The following is a 27869-nucleotide window of genomic DNA, read 5'->3' as shown; positions in this document are numbered from 1 at the left end:
TTGGCAAATGCTTCTGTCAGGTGGAAAGTGCTGTAATAAATCTGCACTAATGATGATAAAAGGAATTTTTCCATCCCTCATACCATAGTTGCTGATAACATGCTAGCAGTAGGTTTCAAAATGTTCCCCGGGGTGGTCATGCGGCCTGGAGACACGGCTGACTTTTCTAGACTCACCTTTGCCGAGCCTTACCCGGTGGGACCTCTCTATCATCAAGTATGAGGCTTACCTGGGTTTCACCAGATTTTACCAGGAGCCAATATTTTTTCCCCCTCAAAACTCAGTGTCCAGAAAGTGGCCGCTTGCATTAAGCAACAGCCGTTTGGTTACTCATAACCCTGGAATGCTGACTTGATTGTAACAATCAATGGAGCTAACAGAGCAGAAAGAAATGTTCAAAACAGATTAAAACCATAGGCTTTGAAATGTTCTATATCCTGAGCATTTTATAAAAACACATTTTTTAATCTCTGATCATCAGACCCGTTCCCCCCACCCCCCAAGTTTAGTCATATGCTGTAGTCGAATGAACCACACCCTGAAATTCTTTCCATCTTTTTCCTCTTTTGAAGAGTCATGCGTTAACTGTTGGTGTTATTTGTGGAAGCCAAAAGTACCGTTCTATTGTTTGGGTCATGGAAATACTGGCTGATTTTGCTTCAGTCTCTTGAGAAAGGAGCCTGCTCCCGCATAAAGCAGGAAAGGAAATCCACTCCTTGGGGCAATAAATCAAGACAATTGCTTGGTGTGGGCAGTTTACTCCCTCTGATCTCTCTGGGATGGTCTGTTGTGAGTCCAGCCCCATAAGAGGGGAAGCAAAGAATATCAGAAGCGGCAGCATTGATTGTTCTGGAGGCTTCTAGGCCCAGCGGACTCGTCCCCTCAGACCCGTTATGTTTGTGATCTTAAGGGGAACCCGAGCAGGGAAAACAGAGAATATTTTGCTGACGTGCAAGTTTTCTTTGTCAGAACTAAAGCCTTGTGCTCAGTGTTCTCTCCAAATATGTGCTGTTTATTGGGCTCGGATGATTGGGAACACATGCCGTCAGTTTCATGCTCTGAGGACTGTGTTGGGGCGAAGGGGGGGGTGCAGGCAAATCGGGAAAGGACACCGTAAGCCCGAAGCAATCTGCTCCTGTCATTTGCATATGTGTACGTATAAAGGGCCACACAGGGCTCCTCCAAAAGTCCTGCTTTTGGTGGAACTTAGGGGGCCACACAAACATAGCTCCTCCTATGAAAATAAGCTTGAAGCCATCCGCCTGCTTCATTCCTTTGCAATTAAAGTCCTTGTGCTCAGCCCTCTGTGAACAGCAGTTTCATTCATTTTGGCCTTTCCTGCAAGGCTGGGGGGAATTAATCAGACAAAGAAATCATTATAGATTCAAATCACACAGCCTCACCAAAAGTAGGCTTCTTGTTCTCGCTCTCTCCCCTCAGAGAACCCTTGAGTGATTCCCCCATCAGTCAACAGCTGCCCTGAGGGTGGGCGAGGGCCTGGGGCCAGAGGAATGGGGGGAGAGCACTTGGATTGGAGGTGGGAGAGCCATACAGCAGCCGGAGTGGGAGGGCCCTGCACACCTCTCCCCAGCATTGCTTTCCCTCTTCCGCTTTCTCCCTGGAGCACTGAATAATGAGCCTATGCCATGTGGGGGAGGGGGAAGGACCCAGATACCATTATGCCTGAGAACTGTCACCAAAAATGGCCTTTCTGCTACAAATTTGAGTTTGGCAAGGCCTGGAGGCGGGGGTTCAATACCTTTTGTTTGATTCTTATCTTCCTGCCCCCTTCCTCCCCACCCCCAGTGAGAAAACTGTGTATGAGGAGTTAGAGACCTGCCCTGGGCTGGGTACATCTGCCTGAAAGATGTGACTCTGAGACCCCAGGGTGAAGGCAGGGGCACTTCCTGGGAGGAATGTGTCCCTGTGGTACTGGGTCCTAGTCAGGTAGATGGTTGCCAATTGGAGGAGCCCAGGAGACCCGAGGACACTTGAGATGGATCTAGAGGGAGATGTCCAGATACTGGGCAGCGTCCAGGGCTGTTCCCCAGAGGAAGTCAGCTGCTCTTGGTCATGTTCTCACCAGTGGGATTCTGGGAGTAGATTTGGAGAGAATCCGGGGGGAGTCCCTCTTAAGGATACCACAGAACACACTGATACAGAGGTTATATTTTCACTCTCTCTGAAAAAACAAAATATTATATTAAATGCTTAATTTTATAAAGTAATCAAATTGCTAAGTGGAAGATCCTTAAAAAAATCCAACAGGGAGATCAATAGCTTCAGCGAACTGTCACAAACAAAGTGGCTTTATGCTAACTCTATTCCCATGTGCCTAGAAGAGTTAGATAGCCAGACTCGATACTGTTTTATCGGCAATGCCTCTGCCAAAGAAAGCAGGAAATCCTATGAAGACGTGGAAAGAGGGAGGAAGGAGATAGGGAAGATTCTGGAATAATCTGTTCAGTTCAGCTGTACAATTCTGACTGATAGAATAAGCAGGCATTTTGTGGGTGGTAGAATTTGTGTGTTCCTAGGGCTGAGGGAGTGCCTTTGAAAACCCAGCTCAAGTTTATAGTTCACCCCACCCAGGAAGGCTGAGATTTCAGTCTCTCATGATAATAGAATTCAAGAGCTGGTGGTAAAACAAGGTCAGGGGAAGGGCTGTCATTGCTTAGATATATCTCTTAATTTCAGTCCTTTTTTCTTCATCCCATCTTAGGTCTATGGAGGCCCTGATTTCCACTCTCCCCGAATAGCCCAGCTGTGTGCCCAAAGATCATCTGAGAATCCCATGCAGGTCTCCAGCACTGGAAATGAGCTAGCCATCCGCTTCAAGACCGACAGCTCTGTAAATGGGAGAGGCTTCAATGCCTCATGGCAAGAAGTCCCTGGAGGTGAGTGAACTGAGGAGGTATCTCCAAATACTTGGACTGAACCCTTAGAAATGTCATGAAATGATTGGAGAGGGAGGTATGAAGCCCTAACACAGTGTCAACTTGGTGACTCCTCAAATGGCAAATGCTGCTGTGGCATTTATTCTTCCCTAAAAACCATGTGATAGAATCTAACTTCCAGAGTTAAAATATGTGAAAGTATGCAAATCCATGCTGAAAGTAGAAGCGGGGTAATTGGTTAGACTAACTTACTCTCCAAGGGCCTTGGGCTGTTCTCTGGCCTCAAATATGGGCATCAGCAAAGGGTAAATTACTTCATGCCATGGTACAGATCTGTGGATGCGTGGCAGATGCCCAAACTGTAAAAGTTAGATTTGTGAAATCCGAAGATTTACCGTGTATTATACAGTGGTGTTCTGCCTAGCATCTTAGGCAGTCTAATAACATTTACCTGTTGTGGATTTTTTTTTAATAAAAAATGAACGCGCAAAATATTTGAGCAGATGTTAACCTATACAGCTACTAATAAAGCCATGTTCGCTGGCAGCTTACTAGGTGCCAAGGATCTATTCTGTTCTGTGAGCATGATCTCATTTCATCCCTCACAACCAGCCTATGAGGGAAGGTAATTTCAAATCATCACCTTACTAATGAGGAAATTGAAACTTAGAGATGTTAGTATTTGTCCAAAGTCACATAGCTAAGAAATGCCAAAGCATAGCTATGACCCCAGGCTACCTCTTGGCCCCACTTAAGGAACTCGAAGGTGTATAGTAAGTGTGTTGGATCTTTCCTAAAGTTAATGATGTGTGAATTTAAAGAGGAATATATATATATGATTATGTAGGCATAGTGTTTAGATGAACCCCAAATGATTGTCAGCTATTAGAAAATAATACTACATTTTTCTGTTATAGGTTTATTTTATTATAACTCCAAGATATGATAAGTCATAGAGATAGACAGTGATAGGTATTTGATAATATCATAGGAATAAAAAGACTGAATAACTGTACCAGGCCCAGAATATTAAATTTTAAAAGATAGATATTAAATTATTAAAAACATACACAACTAAGTTACCAAATTCTTAGGAGATGTGTTATTCTTACAGTATATTTTTAGAGAACAAATAAGAGGCATTTTATGGCTTTATGAGAATATGATTTTATTTGCACTTATTTTTCAGTATTTAAAAATTTTTTTTAAATTACTTTTGTCATCAGTATTTAAAAAATTTTAGGGATTTTCTTAGTCATCCTTCTTCATTTTGTTGGGATGAATGAAATTAATGATGGATATTCAGTTCTGCACAATGTTTAGCACCAACATAAAACAGTGGTTGAACAAGGCAACATATTGTTCTAAGCTATCAGGTCATGGGGCAAAGTTTTATACATCATGGATTCCTCTCATTCTTGAATTGGGTTTCCTACTTACAGGTTGTGGTGGGATTTTCCAGGCTCCCAGTGGAGAGATTCATTCTCCAAATTACCCCAGTCCTTACAGGCGTAACACTGACTGCTCCTGGGTCATTCGGGTAGAAAGAAATCACCGTGTTCTCTTGAACTTCACTGATTTTGACCTTGAACCTCAGGACTCTTGTATTACGGTAGGTGACACGATTTCAAGTACCGTCTATAGTCAAACCAGGGTCAGAATATTGCCTTGTGAGCATATTTAGTAAATGCATTAATTATGGATATTTTCAACGGTAAATCATGGGAAACCCAACTATTGGCAACCTAAAGTATAAGGACATTTACTTTTTTATCTAAATACAAATCAGGAGGTGGTTGATCTCAGGGTTTTTTAGCAACTCAGTTTCTGTTCTACCATCCGTAGTGTGTTCTACCATCCGTAGTGTGTTGATTTGTCATTTTGTGTTTGTTTCCTCATGGTCAGAAAATGGCGGCAGTAGCTCTGAACATCCTTCCTGAGTACAGATGCAGAGAAAGGGAGAAGGAATAATGCTGTTTTTTCTGTTTTGTGTTTTTTTTAGTCAAGGAAACAAAATTTTCACACAAGTCTCCTTGCATATATCATTAGTCAGAGTTAGCTGCAAGAGAGAATAGGGAACTTTTAATGGAACAAATTTATCAAACTACTTCAAATCAATTATTATTAAGCCTCCTGAGGGTTTTCATGGGTTCTGTTTTTCTTGAGATCAGGATATCTCAGTCTGCTACTAGAACAAATCAGTGTCTGATAGGACAGAATAAATTGGGGGATTGAGGTGGAGATTCCTATCAGTTGGCCAGATGACCAAAGTTTCTGTTACTACCTTCAACTTCAGTACATTCTCACCTGAAACTAATGCTTTATCCTTAATGTAAGAGTAAATGAGGATGTATTTTGAGATTTTCTTTTTGTTTTTGTTTTTCTGTTGTTGTTGTTGTTACCTGATTTTTTTTTAAGATTTTATTTATTTATTTGACAGAGAGAGATCACAAGTAGGCCGAGAGGCAGGCAGAGAGAGAGAGAGAGGAGGAAGCAGGCTCTCCGCTGAGCAGAGAGCCCAATGCGGGACCTGATCCCAGGACCCTGAGATCATGACCTGAGCCGAAGGCAGAGGCTTAACCCACTGAGCCACCCAGGTGCCCCTGTTACCTGATTTCTTTAACCAAAGATTTTCCATCTTTCATTTGTATTTAGAGACATTTCATTCAAATATAAACCAGATTCTCTTGGCTAATTTATTATTTTCTATTTTAGTTTCTGTTTTAGTTTTCTATTTTAGTTTTCCGACAGTTTCTTACACAAACTCCAACTGGCTAGCTTTCAGATTTACCTCAGGAAAACTCAAAAGTTGTTTCACATCTTTCAAAATAGTATGATTTCAAATACTATTTTACAAGGTAAAATTAGTAAACTACTTAAAAGATCAGTTGATTTTTGACTAAGTATTAGTCTTCTAAATGAATCTTCAGAGTCTAAGTTGGCAAAACATTGTACCAACTTAAGGTATAGAGCAAAGTATACACTTGCCATAATGGTGACTCAGACCAACTCTCCTGACAAAGATAATTTAAGCATTTTAGGCTATATTAAAAAACACCTTCCTAAATGTAGCAAAGAACTCACAAGACAGTGTGAAATGTCTGAGTAAATATTTAAGAGGTGTGAGTCTAGTATTTGAGATAGCTTTTACCTATAGGGCATTTACTGATCCAGATGGGGTTAGCAGCACCTCTGTGAGCCTCTCAGGGCAAAGAGGAGCAAAGTGTGAGTTTAGAGATGGAATAGAGTGGAAGTCCTGACAAGCCATCTCATATCAAGGTAAAGAACAGTAAAACGCCTACACAGAGACTGCATCCCGGCTTTGAGTCATCTGAGTGGACCCCAAATCTGAAGCCATGGAATAATGAGAGGACACCCTGTACTGTTAATTTATCTTTGGGCATCTGACAAAAGCAATTTAGAATTTTCTTCAAACGGACATAAAGTCATCCTAGATCTCATTTCCACTAATAAGTTTTCATGGGCAATAGCCAGCACACTATCAAAGATATGCATGTACCTGAGGAGATAACATAAATGATATACAATGTGAATAACAGACAATGGAAACAAACATACTAACATGGCAGATTGGTGAACAATTATGATTACTAGGCTCATGGAGATAAAAGTCAAACTTTAAACTCTCAGCAAGGAACTGCAAACTATAAAAAATGACGTTGCAAATATGAATGAGAACCAATTAAAATTTTTAGAACTGGATGAAATATAATAGCTGAAATTAAGATCTAGTCAAAGATTTTTATATATATATATTTTAGACAGATTAGACAGATAAAGAGAGAAATAGTGAACTGGAAGATAAGTCAGAAGAATCTATCTGGCGAAAAAGCATGGATAGGCAAAAGGATGGAAAATATAGAGGAAAGGTTAAGACACATAGAAGAGGCTTATAAAAGGTATACATTTAATTGTAATCTCAGAAGGAAAAGTGAGAATTAAATGGAACAGAAGCAATATTTGAAAAGCTAATGACTGGGGTGCCTGAGTGGTTCAGTTGGTTAAGTGTCTGCCTTCAGCTCAGGTTACGATCCCAGGGGCCTGGGGTGGAGCCCCACATCGGGCTCTCTGCTCAGCAGGGAGCCTACTTCTGCCTCTCCTTCTGCCCCTCTGCCTGCCTATGCTCTCTCTCTCTCTCTTTCTGTCAAATAAATAAATAAAATCTTTATTATAAACAAGAAAAACTAATGACCAAGACTTTTCTAAATCTGATGAAAGACATCACATTTAGAAAAACAAGAATCCCAAGGAACCCAAACAACTAAGCGAGTAGAAATAGAAAGAGAAATAAATAGAAAGATATACTAATCTAAAAAAACTAAAGATAAAGGGAAAATGTTACAATAAGCCAGGGGAGTGGGTAGGAGAGCAGATTGCCTTTTAGGAAGTGGCAGAGTGGATCCTGACTTTTCAACAGTGATAATTAGAAGGACAAAAGACAATGGCATGGTATCTTCAGTCTAAAGAAAGAAAATAACTACCAACCAGGGACTCTGTCCTCTCCTAAAATAGTCTTTAAGAATGAAGGTGAAATAAAGCATTGCAACAGAAAAGGGGGCTTCAAGAGAAATTAAAATGGTCCAGAAACAAATTGTTTACTTTCTAGATGTGCCTGCAGTGGGCAATTCTCCACCATTTGCTTCCTTTCCCAGTTGGTATGGTGCCAGGTACAGTATCTTCTCTTCTCTTTGGTAAAGTCCATAACCCATAGAATTCAACATACAAAAGCATGTGAACAAAACAAAGCCTAGGTCAAATGGGTCAAAGGCACGCCCAGCATGGCTACATTTTTCCCCTCCTGTGTTCATGAGTAGAGCTTTCCACCTACCTGGGATATAAATATACAGACAGGGTTTGCTATTAACCACTGCCATATCTCAGCCTGCAGCAGGCCTTAACAAACTTAGCAGGAGGCAACAGATAAGAGGAAGTGAAGCCTCAAGTATGATCTGGTCATAGGCATGGAGACAGGAAAATAAACCCAAAGACAGGTGCTGGGAGGAGTTCAGTCTAGCAAATGAGGTAAAATATAAAATGTAATAGTCCAAACAAGTTGTCGGAAAAAGGGAATCCTGTATGAGGTAGTTGGACTATCCCTGCCATTGGGCCGATGGGGCTTTCAGAAACAGTTGCCACTAAGACCTTGAGCAAAACTTCGATATAAAAAGTGAATTACATCTTGGGAAACTTGGGTGGCTCTGTCAGTTAACCGTCTGCCTTTGGCGAAGGTCATGATCCTAGGGTCCTGGGATCAATTCCTGCATTGGGTTCCTTGCTCAGCGGGATACCCGCTTCTCTCTCTGCCTGCCACTCCCCTGCTTGTGCTCACTCTCTCTCTCTTTGACAAATAATAAAACCTTGGGAAAAATTTTAAAAAATAAATAAAATAAAAAAGAACTACCTCAATTGCATGGTGCCATGGTTAAGAAGTCTAGCCCTGTGGTGAGGAAGACCTGGGGCAGAGCCTGAATTTTGCCATTTTCAGGTAGTGTTGCCTTGAAGAAAGTTAACTTTTCAGTTTTAGTTTCTTTAACTGTGAAATGGGGAAAATAAGGGTACCGATGTCAGATTTGTTCTTGGGTATTTGGGATGCTGTAAGTGACCTGCTTTTCATATAGAAAGGTATTGATTTGTGCTAGCCATAATCAGAATGGTGCTGATGGTGAGTGCCCTCCGAGAGGCATGTTCAATGAGCCCTGGGCGAGGGGGTGGCATGGAATACTAAAATGAGCAATGGGCTGAAGATTCAGGGCTCCCCATCTGTGACCATGGGCCTCAAGGACATCGGTGAAAGAAGAGCCTGCTTAGGAAACTTTCTCATAGCATAGAGCCTACCATCTCATGTACCTAGGACTCCATAACCGTAATAATCATCATGAGAAAACAGAGGGAGCAATTCATTTGGATCTGGAAGCCAGGGAAGTTTTCACACTGGAGATGACATTTTAGTGGCAGAATTTCACCAGTAGAAATGTGGGAGTGAGGCCAGGAGAGGAGGCTTTGGGAAAAGAATTGGGGAAGTTATGCACAGAGGGATGACTACACACAGACATGTGAGGATAGAAAAGATGTTGTACTGGAGTGTAGCTCGCTACCCATAGGTGAGCATATAGAAACCAAGTCTGTAGAAGACATTCTGAGTAGCCTCAGGATTGGACAAACTCTCTCATGCTTTCTGAATCTGTAATTATTTTATAGATTGTATGAAGTTAATAGAAGTTTTCTGTGAAACAGAAGAATTATAACTCAAAACTGTATTTTACAATGATACCAGGTGGCTCTGTGAGGACTGGGTTGGCAGGAAAGAGAAAGGTAGCATGAAGGCTGTTTGGGAAGCTATGGAAAAGCCTTGGGCAGTGGCCTTGGGTGTGGAAAAGAAGAGATGTATTGGAGAACTCATGTGGTTGTACCGTCACCAAAATTTAGAGCCTAATTACGTGGTAGAAGGTGAGGTGGGCGAAAGAGATGAGGGAGTCAAATCTATTCACTTGAAGAATGAGTGAGTGATGACACTATGAAGTGAGTAAAGGAGTAGATACCATGAGTTTGATTAGGAAACTTTTTTAGTTTAGCCATCTACACTATGGCCCTTATAAAGTTTGACATAGGAGTTTAGGGCTCACAATGGCATCTGAGCTAGACATATACATTTGGGAATATTTCTGTATATCTGGGTAGTTGTTAAAGCCACAGAAGTAGGTATGATCACTTATAATAGCATTTTCTAAAGAGAAAAGCGCCAAGTAAACTCTTTAGGAAATATCACCATTTAAGGGGCAAATGGAGGAACAGAGGAAGAGAAGACTAAGAAAAGGCATTCAGAAGTAGGTGGAGAACCAGAGAGAGTGGTAGTATAGAAATGAGGAGTGAAGTGGATTTTAAGGGTAAGTGATCACAGGTATCAAAGGTATCAAATACAGCAGAGGTCAACTAGGAAGGGGATTGAAGCCAAGCCACTGGATTAAGTCTTTGATGACTTTGATGACCTTGTAAGGAGCAGGATGGGTGTGGGTAATAGTGGAAGATCACAATGGGTTAGGAGAGGCAGGAGCTTCTTAGCTTTTCCCTGGAGTTATGACAGTGAATGTTATAATGGGATAAAAGGTTATAACCTACAGGTAAGGCAAGACCAATGGAAAGTTGTTTTTTTGCTTTTGTTTTGATTTGTTTTAATGATGGAGAAGCTCGAGCATGTGGGGAAAGCATGGTGCTGTTGAAAAGGAGCAACTGAATGTAAGGGATACATAGAGTAATCGATGAAGTCATGTTCAAGGCAGAGATCTGGAGCAGATTGGTCCTATAAATTTCATATTTTCAGGATGAGAAATTAAAACACATGGCTAACCCCAAGACATAGAGTTTTCTTTGATTTGCAGATGTATTTATATTGAAAATTACAGAAATCACACATAAGCTAAGCCACTTTTGTCTGTGCAGTTTACAAATTACCTTTACAAATGGTTAAAGTAATGTGAAGAAGGACTATTCTGGTAAACTAGGGTAGAGATCTGCTATGTGTGGTTGCCAGGTGGACCCAGTTATAGGTTGGGAGGCTGGCAGAGCTTGGAAGCCGGCAGGCAGTGTCCTGGTGAGGCTGGAAGTTTGGCTCCAAGTTACAGTTAGCTGTCCAGGGGTTCATGAAGGCGAGCATTGAGGCACCGACCATCTATCCTTTACAGCTAGATGGACACTGGATGTGAAACGTAGCCTACAGTCCAATATCTTACATAACATCTCTGCAGTTTAAGTTCATACAAAGCCAATCATTCATTCTGGAGACATTCAAGTTCATTTCTTGGTCTTTTTGCTTAGACGGAGTCATTAGCAAAGAGAAAATATTCAGCTGCCAGTGATGCTGCCAGATAACATTTGTGTTCATGGGATTTTTAATAGAGCTCAATTGTACTATTAAATATCAAAGTAAATTATGGCTGGATGGGACCAGCAATCATGTTTTTGAAAACTCTTGTAACAGTTTGGATTGTCAGAAGTGGAAATATTAATTTTAACAGACATGATGGCTAATAGTTGCAAACACATAGATACATAGGATATTAAGTTTACAAGAGGAGAGATTAGAGGTAATTTACTGTCATATGCTGATTTGGGGGGTAGTATTCTTATTTAAAAAATAAGAACATTGAAGTCCATATGATCAGGATCAAGACCCGGTAAAAATTAATAGCAGGACCAGCACTAAAACATAAGCAAGCCTAAAGTAACGGCAAGTATTCTGAGAAAATATAAGAATTAGAGTGGACATGCGAGGAACTGAATAGCAGAATAGAAGACAACTGAAAAAATAGGAGGAGAAAATAAAGCTAGGGTTCCTTTGGAATCATTTTGAATTCTCTTTTGAATGGCCCAGACTTAATTTATCAATATAAGGAAGAGTGTTAGGATTCCAGATATGAGGTAGAAGGTGTCTTTCCCTTGACATCGGGTGGTCTAGGCTCCATGCACCCATTCAATCTTTGGTGTCAACTTTGCACCAGACCCTGCGGCACCACTAGTGTCCGGGCATGGCTCCAACACTCCCTCTTGTCATGGCTGGGGGATCTGAGTTTGCTCATTTATAAAATCGAGTGCCTGGTGAACCCACAGATAGAGAGGATCCAGTTAGGAGTTGCATCTATGGGTTGGAGGAGAAGCATGAGATGGGACATGAAGAAACAGACACTGAGAGTCTGGTGACTGTCGGTGTGGGGGTTCACTCCAGAGATCACAGTCAGACCCACACCGACTCTCTAAGCTTCATTTCCCGCTCTGGGACACAGGATCGGCCTTGGCTAGGAGGTCATCTCCACGCTCCACTTGCTGTGCAGAAAAGAGCTCTTGCTGTAGCAAGTCTGGTCCCCAGTGGTACTAAGTGGAGGCAGGGTAATCCCATAGGGAACCCCATCTCTTTTGGCCTTGTGGAACTAAAGGCAATAGTTAGCAAGAAGAAGAAATGGAACAGTAATGCACAGCCTCCATCCCCTTTCACATAACCACCAACAATAGTCTTGGTATCCGAAGGGCAGCAGTCTGGTGCATGAATCACTAATAGCTGCATGGCTGAATCCGGGAGTAAATGAATTTCGTAGTCTCTACTCCTGCAATGGTCAGTGCTTCAGTGGAAAACTGCGGATGACACATTTGGGAATGTGCTGTGCTGAGTTCACTCCCTGGCACAATTATTGATATACATACTCACTCTTCTGAGCCACATGAGAACTCAGATAACATCACAGAGGCGCGTTTTCTAGAATTTCATGCTGCTGTAATGAAAAAAGAGCGAGAAATGGAATTGTCTGACCTCTAATGAAACGGTGATGGCATCGTGGGGAGCTAATCAGAAAGCTCAACTGACGGTCAGGTTTCAACTAATTTGGTGATATGTTTGCACTTCTATTCCGTCCCTTTTGAGTGGCTAGTGCAATTAACCTCTGGCTCTCCGGAATGACTCATTGTGAGTATTTCTTGCTAAGGCAGCAGTGGGACCCACTGGTTGGGCCTGACTCTGTATGGTCAGCACGAAAATGGCTCCATTATGTTGCCTTTCATGAAGGCTGAGTATTAACGTGACCTCTGACTGACGGTTTAATCGCTTAATTAGAGTCTCTCTTCCGAGCCTTAAATCCATGTAGCTCTGTGAGCTCTTATCGATCTCTGAGCAATGCTGGCAGTAGCTGAGTGTGGGAGCGGGAGAGGTCCGTTCTGCCGCTCCCGCGGGGGCCCTGGAGACTCCCTCCCCCTGGTTTCAGCATCCTCTTTGCTCAGCACGATGGAATGTCTGCCTTGTGAGAATCAGTCAGAAGCGGATAAAAGCAAGCAGAGCACAGCCCGGGTCCAGCCTCTCATTTGGAGAAAACATACATTAGGGCTAACAGAGCCTAGTACAAGAAAAGGGGGGGGGGCACATGGTGAGTAACTGTTTTTCTTTCTGAAGCTTTGTGTGCCAGTGGAGGAGAAAGAAAACAAAGTGTGTGATTTGAAATGAGGAAGACCAGACCCCCTACCCCCACCCGTAGCCGGGGAGTCTGCTGTCGTTCACACAACTTGACAGTAAGGCACAAGGTGGACCAGGGCAAACACGGAACACGGAATCCATATTTTGTTTTATTTATTCATTTTTTTTTTAAGAAACTGCCCATGATATGTTTTCTTTTAAAACATTGATCTTTTCAAAACAGAGCAAATAGACACAGGAATAATAGAACTCAGCGCTTCAAAGAGACAATGGAAGCGATTCTTTAAATATTTATTGTTTTACAAATAGATCCAGGCCAAAAATCAGTCTCCCCCCACCTCCATTTCTTCCCTTTCTCCCTCACTTTTTCCCATAGAAAGTTTAGTTTCCATTTGCTGCTTGAGGACGATCTCCGATGATTTCTTTAAAACGTTTTATTCTGTGACTTGCTTTTGATAAGCTGCCTCGTCGTTTTGCCTTCCAGTACCACATTAGTCACTCAGAGCTGTGCCAGTGCTCTTGGTCCCCAAAGCAAAGCATGACTGAGTTTGGAGCCACAATTCTCAATCTGCGGGCGGGGCCTTTGTTTGGTTTCAGTTTGCATTTCAGCTCATGGTCTCCCTAAATGCTTGTTTATTTGTGAGAATGAAAGGAGCTTCTTGGATGTATTTTCCTATCAACATTTCCAGTAATCTTTGAGTTACTGCTTGCAACAATGCCAAATTACTAGAGGTTATAATCTGTAAAAATGGAAGACCGAGTGCAATAACTTAACAGCAAAGGAATAGGGATGACAAAGCCCCGCGGTGAGATGCGCGGCTGTGTATTTAACCTGGTGTTTCATCTCAGAGGCGCCGAGCTGGCAAACATCACCAACCTAGGAACCCCACACTTCCTCCCCCTCCCCCACCCCCCAAGGAAAGCTGCTATAATGAGTAATATTTTCATTTCCTTCCTCACATATACTTATGACTTTAACGGCTTGGATATTTTCCTAAGGGATTCCCCCTCCCTATCACTTAATATTTCCTCTGTCTTGGAGCCGTTCCCATTCCAAGATGGGAATTCCGTTAACAGCGACACCACCACGTGTAGCATGTGAAAATATTTTAGAGACTCTCATGTGCCAAACTGACTTTCTACCCTGATGTGAATGATCTCTTCTGTACCCCAAATATCTCTTCTGTACCCCAAAAATCATCTCTAAGGCAATCCAAAGCAGTAGACATGTGTTGCAAGGAGTTCAAAATGAAATAAAAGGTAACAACTGGGTTGAAAACCAAATTAGGCCAGGCCCAGGTGAGAGAGGCCATGCTAGACCAAACAGGTTGTGGTTTTTTAGGCCAGGAAAGGACAAGAAGTGGATTTACATCTGAATCAAAGAAGGAAACCAAGTTTAGGAATCAGGGATACAAGTTTTAGGTTTGCTTATTGGTCGTGGACACGGTGCCCTTTGTCACACAGTCTGCTGAATTAGCCGCGCGGGGAATCCCATGCATGTTCAGTGGGATGGAATGCATGACAGGTGCCAACTGCCTTGAAATCCATGGAGGCCCCAGACAAGACTTTCTCAAATGCCACTGAGGATTCATTATTGCAGGTCTAAATAAACGGGACATTTCCATTCTATTTCCTGAGCTCCCGTGATTATCTTTCTCGGAGATCATGGACCTATCACTTAGCTTCAGAAAATCATGATCTCTCAATATTCTATTCTCAATGAATAAAACTGTATTTTATCTTTTCAGTTGGCTTCATGGTAATTGCTCAGATGTCCCACGGATGGGATTCATATACTGGCTCTACAGGGCTTAGCGTGTGACTGTGAGCAAGTTCTGTTTTCTGAGTCTCAATTTAACCAACTGTAAAGTGGAATTGGAAGAAGAATTGAATTTTTTTTTAAATGTAAAGCATTTAGCACAGTGTCTGGTACAGATAAATGTTCATTGCTACTCCACATTTTTCTGTGACTACCACTACTGCTTCTATTACTGTCTACTAATACTACGTTGAAGGTCTTATCTTTTTAAAAACTGTGAACCGTAGGTACACAGAACCAGATCTGTGATCCAAAGTTCATTTCTAACTATCCTCATTAGTTATGAAAAGACTCATTTTATCTTACTTTAATATTCTTAAAAATCTTAAAATATCTATTATAATTTTTTTCACACATTCTCCACTCCATCATCTCACTGAATTGTATCACCTCATAAATGTGCTATTTTAACACCTTCCAGAAGATTCACAAATGAGTTGACAAGGAAAAAAGTAGTGGAGCAGAAAATGAAAACAAAAGCATAGTCTTACACACATATCTATGCGTATACATTCACGATTTGTTTGCCGGGAAAGCTCAACTCTGATGCTCAGCCCAAACTTTGGGGGATTATAAAACATGCAGTGTGTTTTGCTTTTGAATTAAAATAGTTTCCTTTTACTCCAGCTTGTCATAAATTTTAACCCACACATTCAATTGGTTTATTTCCTCCCTGAGCGAAATGCAACTTCGTAAAGCCAGAAAATAGGAGAGGCAGTCGAAATATTTTCCTACTCGCTTACTCTCCAGCATGATCTGAGGGAATAGATTCCGGTTTCTGGAAAGGAAAATGCAAACATCACGAAGAAGCTAATGTTCATTTTACCCCCCTTAGTCATATGCTTCGGGCTGTGAGTGCTGACGATTTCTGGGAGGTGATCACGAGTCAGTCCTTCAGCAGGAGTGTGGATCAGATCGGCGGGCAGGGCAGGGGTCTTCGGGCTCAGTGCTGGGTGCTGCATGGGGATCACACACTTGCTCTTCCTCTCTGAGCAAAGCGTCAGTGATTGCATTATTTTACAGGATGGGGAACCTCGGCTTTCTTGTATCACATGTTACATTTTATAAAGAGTACACTGCAGTCATGGTTTGTTAGGAACCTGAGTTAAAGGAGACACCCGGGTAGGCAGGGAAAACTTCAGGCTGCTGTGATCACCAAGGCTGCAGGTGATGAGGTCCGTCACCCAGAGGAGGCCCCGTGGAGGGAATGGTGGGAGGGACCTAGGAAAGACCTTGGAGAGAGAATTGACAGAACATAAAGATCCCCTGGATTTGGGGGATATGGCAGAAGTCTGAGGCAAGAAATGAGGGAGAGGGAGGAATTAGGGGAGGGAAGATGACTTCAGTCTGAGACATTGACACTCGAAGTTTGTGGCGCCGTCCAAGCAGTGATGTCTGGAATGCCATGGGATGGATAAGCCTAGAGCCTGGAGAGAGGTCTGCAGTACATTTGGAGATATTAGCCAACTAACAAATGTGTTGGAGCTCTTAAAGCAGAACCCATATCTGTTTAACTACATTCCTGTGAGGCGGCAAAAGGCCAGATTAAGTGGCATTAGTAGCCATCTGGCTTAGCTACCGCGGTACTGTCCGAGGAATAGCATATTTTCTTCTTGTCTTTGTATGGAATCGTTTATTTACATGTCTGACTGGTACACCTTTAAATATTTTAAATATATACGGTATTTAAAAGTTCTACGTGCTCCTCATATTAAATTTCTGAAATACAGAAAGGAAGAAAAAAGAAATCAATGCCACCCATAATATTGCAGTATTAAGGACACACTGTTAAACATTTGGCTTATTTCCTACACAAACATACCAATCCAAACACACCCATGCACACTTACACACACGTAAACATAGTTAAGGTACTACCACACATCATTTTGAATCCTACTTCTTTCACTTATCATTATTTAATATGTTTCTCCTTAAAAATAATTTCTTTGGGCAGATAATCAATTATATGGACATACTAGAACTCATCTAACCACTAGCTTATTATTGACGACTTTGATTACTTCTTTTTTATTACAATAATGCTATGAAGAACATATTTGCATGTGAATCTTATTCTACATATACTATTTATTTCTTTAACATAAATTCTCTTTACCGAACACTCTGTTTTGAAATATGTTAAGTATATCGAAAAGTATAGACTGTATAATGCATGTGGAGTATACAATGAACAAAATCATTTCACTGTCCAGACTTGCCAAGTTGTAATATTTTGCCATATCTGCTTCAAGTTCTTTTTTTTTCCCAAAAGAAATGAATTACTCAGGAGACAGTGAAATCCCATGTGTAGCCCACACTGATACTATTCCCTATTCTTATCTTGAAGGATACCACGAATGAGAATTTGGGTTTATTATTTCCAAGGCTATTTTTATACTTTTTCCATTTTTTATACTTTGTCTATGTTGTAATGCGTTCAGACCTAATGCATTCTTTTTGCTGCCATACGATATTCCATTTCATGAGTATACCATGAATCACATACCCATTCTGCCACTAGGGTACATTCAAATTGCTTCCGATATTTGACTGTTGCAACTCTTACAGCTACGGACATTCTTATACAAATTTCTGAATGCAGTAATGCAAGAGTTTCCCTAGGGGAGACATGTTGAAGTCAAAGTGCTAGATTTTATCTACCCTATATTGCCAAATTCTGCTAAAAATGTATGTATGCAAATTCGTATAATGAATTGGAGAAGCTCATCTTCACATTCATAGTAATATAATTTCCACTAAACTTTCAGTACGTTGTCCTATTTGAGCTTTACAATGGCGAGGCAGGGAGGGATTCTCTACTTCCATTTTTAAGAGATGAAATGATAACCAGAAGCTTCTAAAGTGGCTTGGCAAGAAAACAAATACCAGAGGCTGACCCAGGTCTCAAGTCTAGGTGTCCAGACTCTAAGAACAGAATGCTTCCATGTGTTCTGACCATAAGGTCTCTGTGCTACCCACGTGTTCTGAATCTCAGATCAGCGTGCTGTCCTCTGGGCCTCACTTGTTTCAGTGGAAAATGTCACATGGGCCAGAATCTATATATAGTTCAGCAAAGGTTATGCAACTGAAAGGACAGGAACAGTGTGGTTTGAGCTGACTATGGATATCAACACCCATTTTTAAAAAAAGATTTATTTATTTATTTTAGTGGGGGAGGGGCAGAGGGAGTCCCAAGCAGACTCTGCACTGAGCGCGGAGCCGCATGCAAAGTTCAACCCCATGACCCTGAGATCATGACCTGGGGACCTTGGGGAGGAACCTGGATTTAAAAGCACTGCCTTTCCCGAACTTGGCTGGATGCTTTATTACCCCCAACTCAACTGGTACATTATAACTTGTTGAACAATTTGTGATAGTCTTACTGTCCAAAGAACTAAAGCAGAAACAAAGAAAGAAGAGGGTGGGATTCCCCCTAAGGGTAACTGGATTCCATGAGTGTTTCTCATGTGCCAGTGACTCCTCCCTCCACCCCGGGGAGAACCAGCTCTTTAAAGGGAAGTGAAGGTGTCACGCTGTCTTCATTTCTCCCCTTTGCACACACAGCCCAGCCCGCTCAGTTAGTGTCTGCCTGTCATCACACCCTGACAACTCATTAGACCTCCAGTGACCTCCAAGTCACTAAGTTCATGAGTAATTTTTGCTCCTTTCAGTAGAGTTTTCAGTAGTTGATCAGTCCAGGTGTGGAAAAGGAGACTCAGAGATTTAGGAAACCCATAATTCTCCATAACTTTTTCTGGAATTTCTGCATAGAGAAGTGAGGAGAGAAGGAGGCAGCCACCCCAACGGCCATCTCTTGCTTCTTATAGCCCTTTGCTTTCTTTCTCTCCCATGTTAAGAGAAATGTTGGAATTTATAATTTTTTTTTCTTTATTTCTACAAGATACCACAAACCTGAGGTTCTTTTGTATAGTAGACTTTGACTAAATATTTCAAGACTGGCAGGTGATTACCGCAAAGAACAGCCTAGCAGCGAAGTTCTAATGTGACATTAGACATCCTTATCCTGAAGATTCCATTGTCCATTCCTTCCTCACGCCTTCATTTCACACCTCCTGCATTAGTTAACTATTGCTGCATAACAAATTTCTCCAAGACCGAATGCCTTAAAACAACAGCACTGATACTTTCTGTGAGTTAGGAACGCCAGTGCTGCTCACCTGGCTCTTTCCTAGCTCACTCACAAGATAGTCAGCAGGACTCAGTGGATTTGGTTCAGGGCAGACAATGGGCTGGAGGCCTCCCTCAGCTCCTCGCAGGGCAGGCCTCTCTGCTGGGTATCTCATGGCACAGGAGCTTACTCTAGGGAGGGCCAGCAAGCGAGAGAGCTGACAAGATGGAGGAGTTTCCTCTCATAACCTAATCATGGAAGTGACATCCCATCTCTTTGACCCTTATTGGTTTATTAGAAGCAATAATACATTCGGGGAAAGGGAGGCAAATACACAAGGACATGAATCACTTGCAGCCAGATCAGAATATACTCACTGTCATGCCTGGTATGCCTTTGTACATTCTGATCCATGAGAGAGAGGAGAATAATTTCTTAACTCCCCACCTCCCACCCCCGCAGTCCCCATTGGGTAATATCCTTGGGTTATGTGTCCTGCCCGGGCTCCAACCTCATCCATAGTGCTGGACAAACCCCCACACTCAGACCTCTTTTTGTTTGTGCTCCCATAGCTTCCTACTTTTATTCATTTCTTAAACAACAATCTAGCTTTCTCTTTGCCGCACTTTCATAACAGAGACTGATATCTCTCGAGTGCTTACTATGAGCCAGGAAGCATTGTCAGTACTTTGTATCTTTGCACTCACTTAATTCGGATGGACAATATGAGTTATCTAGTCATGTCAGTCACACGTATTTCTATCATCAGTAAGTATCCTGGAAGGCAAAAGTTCCCTTTATTTTCTCAGATTACCAGTGCTTCGGACTCTGACCCCGGACCTCTCTACATGGCATCATAAAGGGATACTAGTCTCACACCTGAATGGCTCCCCACCCCAGTGTCACCTTATGCTGGAGTTGATACATGTTACCTTTGAAAGAGGGTTGATATTCCCCAAATCTCCTTAAGATTGTAAAGGGTCAACTATTAAAATTCATAAATGTTTGGCTCAGTTCTAACTTCTGGGTGGAGCTTAGAGTATGGAGGGTTCCCTATAGCACCATCATGTCACGTGTCCTGTATACTCTGGGCTTTGGGGACAGGTCTGATGTCCTCTGTCCACCTTCCATCTTCTGTGTTCCCTCGCTGTGCTGGCAAAAAGCTGGCCCAGCCAGCGAGAAGGGCACCCGGGGGCTGTGCGTGTGGTGTGGCCCGTGCCCTATGATTAGACCCTCCTCCACTGCCATTTGGGCCCAGAATGTAAAAAGCCTGCCCAGAAAGCAACCCCAGTTGACCTCTTTCCCACTGTGAATAGCCTCTTTTACCCACTGTCATGCCTGCTATGCATTTATACATTCCGACCCATGAGAGAGCAGAGAGTGATTTCTTAACTCTGGGCTTTCCCTCATTCTTAGTCCTCTGTTCTTAGAGGCTCATATACTCTTCTATATGCAATTCATTTACTCATCCGTACATTAAACATTTATTTTCTGTTATGGGCCAGGTTCTACTGTTTTAACAAGTCTCCTATTTTCATGTGATAAATATGTTTAGGGTTTTTTTTTTTTTTTTTAAAGATTTATTTATTTATTTATTTTCAAGAGAGGAAGGGGGCCGGAGCAGAGGGAGAGAATATGCAAGCAGACTCCCCACTGAGCACAGAGCCCAACACATTTCTTATAATGACCCTGAGATCAAGACTGAGCCAAAATCAACAGTTGGTCACTTAACTGACTGTGCCACATGGGTGCCCCAAGTTTAGGTGTTTTGAATGTGTGTGTTGGTAGCTGGAATTTTGACAAAACTCTGGATACTTTGCAAAGACACTGATTAACTTCTCATAGGAATTACCACTTAACCAGATATGCCTTTGTTTTTAGAGCCCCTGTGATTATAACTTTTGGGGGTGGTGATCACTTTTTCTTTTGTGGATTCAGCTTCAAATTTTTACTATTGTCATGTAGAAAAGAGTTAATAGAAATGTACAGTTTTGGGGGTTTTTGTTTTTGTATATTTCTCTGACTTTTACCACTGGAGCAACAGATTAGAAAGCCAATTTTTAGGCCTAGAAAACTTTTAGCAGTAGACGTCAGTAAGAATTACATATCTATAAATTATGTGACTGTGTTATATATGTAGCCAGTAGTAATGTAATTTGCTAGTTCTGCCTTGGGAACTAAATGGAAGTAATTGCATATTGATAATTTTCATGACTTCAGAATTTTAAATAAATGGGAGCAAGGTTTCTCATATTTTCTCCCTTGTAGTTTTTTTCTTATAATTTTGTTAATTAAAACTTAAATTTATTTGATATTACAAGTGTTAGGGACAGTCTCAAATAAAAGAATTGCTATTCTAAACTGTCTAAAAACTCAATTCTTTTTTTGAAAATCTGAGGACTTGTACATTCATTAAGTGACAATTTGGTATATCTAACTGAATAACTATCATGAGCATTTTAAAGAGAAGTGACACAATATAACATAGAATTTGGGTAGAGAAGAAACAAGTTCCTGACTCTATTCCTCACTATCTGTATGATCTTGGATGAGTGACTAACTTATATTGGATGAGACAACACTTCAATAGCTACCACACTTGTTAAGTCTCACTTTCTTCATTAAAAAAAAAAAAAAATCATATGGTGTTGAGAATGAGGTTAGGATGTTTATGATGATGCTTATAAAATTACAACATGCTAATCAAATGTAGGGTGTCACTGGTATATAATTTTGATTGAGGGACATATGGAAACCTTCTGCCTCAGATTTGTTTTCTGAAAAGTAATGCCCCAGGCATAAGGAGTACAGCCAAAGCCCTTTGATTCCAGAGTTGCGGTTGGAGGCGGGGGTGGGGGTGGGGTGGGATGGGGGGAGAAGCTGGGGAAACATGGAGATCCCCTGGAAGATGGACCCATTTGAAGAATCCCGAAGGAAGTGTCTCATTCATATGACCCTCTGAACCTTCTAGCCTTACATTTCTCCCTGACTGTTTGGCCTTAAGAAGACTGCAGCCATTTATGATCTCCCATCCAAGAACTAACCAGGCCTGACCCTGCTTAGCTTCCAAGATCAGACAAGATCAGGCGCGTTCAGGGTGGTATGGCCGTAGACGGATTGCAGCCATTTAGAAAAGGAAGGAACAATACCTACTTACTCACTAGGCCTCTGAATTTGGGGAGTAAAGGAGACTAGAAGAGCCTTGCTTTTGTGAGCATATGGACATGTAAAAATCCTCAGGGTGTGTGTCGTTTCTGTTGGTGGTGCTTTTTTGGTGGCAGAGTCTATAAACCTCAGAGAACCCCAGTGTTCCACTCAAGTATAAGACATGCTGTACTCAACAAACAAATCACCACGAGAGACACAAATAGATTTATTCAGGTAGTCCTGACCAATGGTCAGTCAGTATATTCTCCAGCCTCCTAAGGCATTCTAGAAGGTATTCTTTAAAGCAATACAGTATTGATATAACATTACTGAAATCTTAGGATGTTATATCTGTATAACCTTAGGAGAGTATAAAGCCAAGAGTAAAGTCTTGGATTAAACCAAGTGGTAACATTTGGGAGTAGGTTGAAGTATAAATGTAGTGAGAGGTTTTGTAAGGGTGACTTATATGTTGTCTTGAGTACTATTGATGGTGTTCGACGTGTTCAAAAGAAACAGTCATACCAGGTTGGAAACTATAATGTCACTTGGTTATGAAAACGTAATTGAGTTTTAAATCAGGTTTCTGTTGTTGTTGTTGTTTTTAAGTAGGCTCCACACCAGACACCAGTGTTGGGCTTGCACTCACACCCTGAGGACAAGACCTGAGCTGAGATCAAGAGTCAGAACTTAACCGACTGAGCTACCCAGGTGCCCCTGAGTTTTGAATCAATTTTTAAATTTGAATAAAAGTCAGTTTTCAAGTTTTATGTATTGGTTTAAAGTTTGAACATCAAATAAAACAGAGAAAAAGAAAAAAAGAGAGAAGTGATGTTTCAGAACCATATTTATTTAGAATTCATTATTGTAACAGTTTTAGCCCCTCAATAGACAGTTAAACATCTTACTGATGTGTGGTTCATGTGCTTACATGAACTACACTGAGCATTGCCTTCCGATCATACTTAGGTGCTAAAGAGAACACTGATTATAATCATCACTAGATATTTTAAAGTAATTTGTATGGAACATCCTTGTATCAAATCCCCGAACGAAATTTCTATTTATTCCCAAGACTTTCTTATGAAATATATATGACAATTTATCTTGAATGAAACAGCCATGTCCTAACTTCATATTTTAATTCCACTCTGGTGGTTACCAGCTGATCCATCTACCTGCTTAGCTGATACCTTGCCGTAGACAATATGAAAGTTTCAGTTCTGGACTTTAGGATCTAGCTGTCTGGTTCAACATGACCTGCTCCCTCTTAAGAATTGTGTATGTCGGCCACACAATTTGCTCTTTCTGTAGCAATTGTCTTCATCTTAGAAATGGAAGGCATTTGGGGAGGAGAAAATGGGATCGCGTCTATGAAGGGCTGAACCAGTTTCTGGGAGATAGTGAGCCGTTAATGAATGAATGGTTGACATTATTGTTATCATCCAAAGAAAAGGAACTCACTCCCTCTATTTACACATAAGAGTGTCAGAAACTTCGCAGCACACACACCGAGCTCTGAGGACATCAGCAAGCTTCAATTTCACAAACCAGCACAGTGACTTGGGTAGCTGTAATGTCAACTCTATTCCATTAACACCTATGAAGGGTCAGCTAAGTCCCAACGTAGCACTGGGCAGACCTAGAGCCAAATACTTTTTTTAAAAAAATTATTTAAATAATTTTCTAAGTTAGGCTTGCATCACTGTATCATTTGGAAGAATTCTGTCATTCCTCTTCCCTCTTGACCACTACTCTATGGAAAGCAAAAAGTTCCAGCAAATGTTGGGTTGCTGAAAACAAACAGTTACTCCTCCTTATTCCTCATCTATGTGTTCCTGTATTCATTCTTGCATCAAACATTTCATGTTGTGGGCACGGCCCTTGATGGGAGTCAGTGGAGTCAGGGGAAGAAGGAGGGCTGGGAAAGTGATGGCATTTATAAAAATATCCAGGGATGGGGGCCCCTGGGGGGCTCAGTCAGTTAGGCAACCAGCTCTTGGCTTTGGCTCAGGTGGTGATCTCAGGGTCCTGAGATTGAACCCCTAAGCTGGGCTCTGTGCTCCGTGGGGAGCCTGCTTGAAGATTCTCTCCCTCTGCCCCCGCTCCCTGCTCATTCACATGCACATGCTCTCTCTCTCTCTCTCAAAACATAAATAAATAAAATCTTAAGTAAATAAATGAAAATATGCAGGGATGTAATGACTCCAGCTCAGGAACTTCCACTGGAATCCATATAGGTTCCCTGGACGTGACCAATGACTCAGGCAATCTCCTGGTCCGTGAGGAGACAGTGCATGCAGATCCAGTGCGTGTGTTGTTTTCTCCCAGCTCACTCATGTGTAGACAGCCTGTGGAATATGGGCCTCAGAGATGTAAATCTGAAGTTCTGAATCACTATTTTCCTTGTTGTCTTTTTTCGTAGGCCTATGATGGTTTAAGCGCCATGACTACCCGCCTTGCCCGCGTGTGTGGAAGACAGCAGCTGGCTAACCCCATCACCTCTTCAGGAAACAGCCTCTTTCTGCGATTTCAGTCTGGCCCTTCCAGACAGAGCAGGGGCTTCCGAGCCCACTTCAGGCAAGGCAAGTGCCTTGTGTATCTGTGTGTCTCCTTGAGGCCCTGGCCATCTGCTTTGGGGTGTCCTTCTGGGTGCCACAGTGGAAGGAGGCCAGGCCTCAGAAACTGGTCCCCGCTTTCTACTTGACAAGCGACAATTTAGATAGAACAAAGGAACTATCATTTGCAATTATTCCAACTGTTCATCCTTTATATTTACTCTTGTCTAACAGATGATGCTAACTTCCTTTGTGTCTGCGTATCTCTCAAGCAAGCTTTCAGAATAATACTTCCAAGTATTTTTAATACTAGAGCCACTGTAAAACAAGTGTCCAGATTCATTCAGGAGCAGATAAACTCTGCCACATTTATCCAACATTTTATGCCGGGAGGAGATACACCATCATAAAGATCAAGATTTGCTTGCCATGTAGAGTCAGATTCTATCCCTTGAGGTTGAGGTGCCCTCATTTCTGAGCCCTGCCCTCGTCCACCTGAGGAATCAGTGTTGTTTTCCATTGGTTTCATTCTTAAATCACTGCCTCTCAGCTCATCCTTTTCACCCAACCACTTTTTCACCCGTTGCCTTTCATCTGGCTATTCTTAGAGATGGACCCTTTATCCCACTGTCAGAGATGGAACCCAGAGTGGGAGGAGTTGTTAGTCTGCCTCAGTGTGCCTCTTGAGTTTTATTCAACTGGTCCCCGGCATTTCAAATAAGTTGGTTCATTTTGTCTTTAGTCTATTTGGGGCTTGCTTGTATCCTATAGCAAGGAGTCCTGCCTAGGGATGGTTTCTGGATTGAGGTGTCCCAAAGATTCATTGCAGACTTTGGAACAAGACAGAATGCATAAATTAATCACTCCCTGAAGCAAAGAATAGTTTCAGAACACATTTCCTCTTTTTGTTTAATTAATTACTTATGGTTTGCTTCATAGTAAACAATGTCCCCAGTAGGTCTCCCCTGGATTATTATAAAGCTTCCTCCAACTCACCCACCCTTTCCCCATCTTCCTCCGAAGTCAGCTCACAAAAGCCCCCCTGTGGTCATGCCCTTGAGCGCTCCATGGATCTGTCCTGTCTCCGCACTGCCTAGGGAATGAGCCCCAGTTCCTTCAGGGCCCTGAGGGCCCTGGAACCTGCCCCAGTCTTTTTTCCAGCATCACTTCCAACAGCCCTCAAGAGCGCCACCCTTCAGCCAAGTCTGTGTAGTCGCAGGCCTGACTCTCCTCTGTGTCTTAGCTCAGGTCTCTGGCTCTCTGGACTAGTCTCCCCCAGCCCCAATTCCTCTCTCCTACCGTGTCATCCGTGAGACACCCCTTATTCTCTTCAGCTGGCCAAAGACCCTCCTTTCTGCACTGTTGCAAAGCTTTGTGCTTCTCGGATAACACATAGGCATCTTTATGCAGTCTTGTTCAATTGACTATTTATTTTCCTTAAGAAAAAAAAAAAGAAGTTGCTCATAAAGAGGTTATCCCTATACCAGTAATTTATGAGTGGGCAGAGTAAGTGAATCAATAATAGAGTTTTGTTGGAATGATTCAGGCAATTCATAGCCATTTAATCTTGTTCTCTGCCACTCCCCACTTCCTGCAATTGAAGAATATTGTTATAAACGTACAGTGCATTTCTACTTTCTCGTGGCTTATGTGCAGAGTACTTCCTTGGTGTGCATTTCAGAAATGGGAGAAAACCATTTGTGTGTTTCCTCATCAAATCATTGTTTTGTACAGTCTGTAGAAATCAAAAGTACCTGACGTGTGTGTTTGTGCATTTCTCAGCCTGTGGAAGCTACATCCTCACCAGCTCCTTTGATACCATATCCTCTCCATTGTTCCCCGCCAAGTATCCAAACAATCAGAACTGCAGCTGGATAATTCAAGCTCAGCCTCCGTGTAAGTAACAAAAATAAAAAAGAAAAGGGATCCGGGATGGATGGTGTCTGTGGGAAAGTCCGTCTCTGACTAATGTTCTTATCTCCTCCGTGGCAACAATTGGCGGCCTTCCTCTTCTTTTTACGGAAGTTCCCATTCCTGATGTGCACGAGAACAAGCGTTTCCTAATCGGATCGCAAAGTAATTTTTACCGTCTATTCTTAATTAAAAGAGAGTTAGGGTTCAAGGCCTAACAAGGGAGGGGGAACATCCCCTATGCCCTTGCTGTATTGACAGGCATGAGAAATTGGGGGTAAGCAGAAATAGTTGATAAATTGTTTTTGACCTCTGTGACTTCAGTGTAGTGGACACTCGAGACCGTTGTGAAATGGCCAAATGAATACTAAGAACCACAGACTGAAAAATTGATAACTCCGAGTTTGAGAATGCAGCGCCATGAGCATACTGAACGTCTGTCAGAGTGGAAGCTCATTGTAAAACCTGGTCTCTGGTGCGATGCACGTATAAAAAAAAATTCTAGCACGGGCCTGGAAGAAACATTTCATATAGTGCTTACATTATTTTCTTTAAAAAAATTATAGAATCTTATTTTTGGCCTGGTAATAACCTGGTGGAAAGTGTTACTGTCCACACTTTCGAGACAGGGAAAATGAGGGGACCCCGAAGGACTCAGAGCAAAATGCCTTGCCCAGAGGGTGACCCTGGGGTCTTATGAATCCTGTTTCAGAGGAGGCCTGCCTTTCCTTGAGTTGTTCAGGAAAAATTTATGATTTCAGACATCATGTAGGAAAGGCATTCCTTTGCTCTCTAATTACAGTGACCTTTGTGACAATAAGCAAATCACTTAAGCTAATGAGACCCCATTAGCTCATCTAAAAAATGAAGAATTTGACTGAAATATTCTCTACCAGTTCTTCTAGGGATGTTAAGAGTTAACAAAAGAATGTCTTTATTGACATGCATATGATCTGGGGGTTGGCGAAGTAATCCTTAGCCTAAGAAAGTTGCCAGAAACTAAACCTTCAATAAAGAAGTCCCCCACCTTGAGCTGAGCAGTTTTGCATGTAAGGATAATTTCTAATGAGTTGTAAAGCATTGAGATGAAAGATCTCACTGGTTCAAAGACATTAATAGGGAAAGATCCTATTCGGAAGATTAGGGATCCTGGAAGAATAGCAAAAGAAAAATGCACCCAGGCACTTACCATTCTGCAAGGAATTCAAAGCTTTCTTTATAAATGACTCCAAACCTCTAGGGCCCCTGGCTTTGGCCTTCAAGTGAAATGAAGAGATCGAGGCACTGCATGTCTGGGAGTTAAGAGGGCCTCATTTGCAAGTCAGCAAACGAATCTATTGAGAAAAATGCTTCCTAGAGGAACCCAGCAATGACTGATTTTAGAAAAGGTGTTAAGACCATCTATTCCAGCAAGACACTCCCCATGGTCTCC

The 27869-nt window shown here is 41.9% G+C and overlaps 1 protein-coding gene across 1 annotated transcript in view; it reads left to right on the top strand.

Annotated features, from left to right (window-relative positions):
- Positions 1-27869, top strand: part of CUBN (cubilin) — a gene marked incomplete at its 5' end in the record, with an annotated part of 255728 nt that overhangs the window by 117972 nt on the left and 109887 nt on the right. The window contains 4 exons of the mRNA XM_080812400.1: positions 2723-2897; positions 4340-4509; positions 24394-24553; positions 26309-26422. Coding sequence (XP_080668526.1) covers positions 2723-2897; positions 4340-4509; positions 24394-24553; positions 26309-26422 — 619 coding nt within the window. The remainder of the gene's footprint in view (positions 1-2722; positions 2898-4339; positions 4510-24393; positions 24554-26308; positions 26423-27869) is intronic.

This window comes from Martes martes, assembly GCF_963455335.1.
Source record: "Martes martes genome assembly, chromosome: 8".
Lineage (NCBI taxonomy): Eukaryota > Metazoa > Chordata > Mammalia > Carnivora > Mustelidae > Martes > Martes martes.
This window is presented reverse-complemented; position numbering and strand designations above follow the sequence as displayed.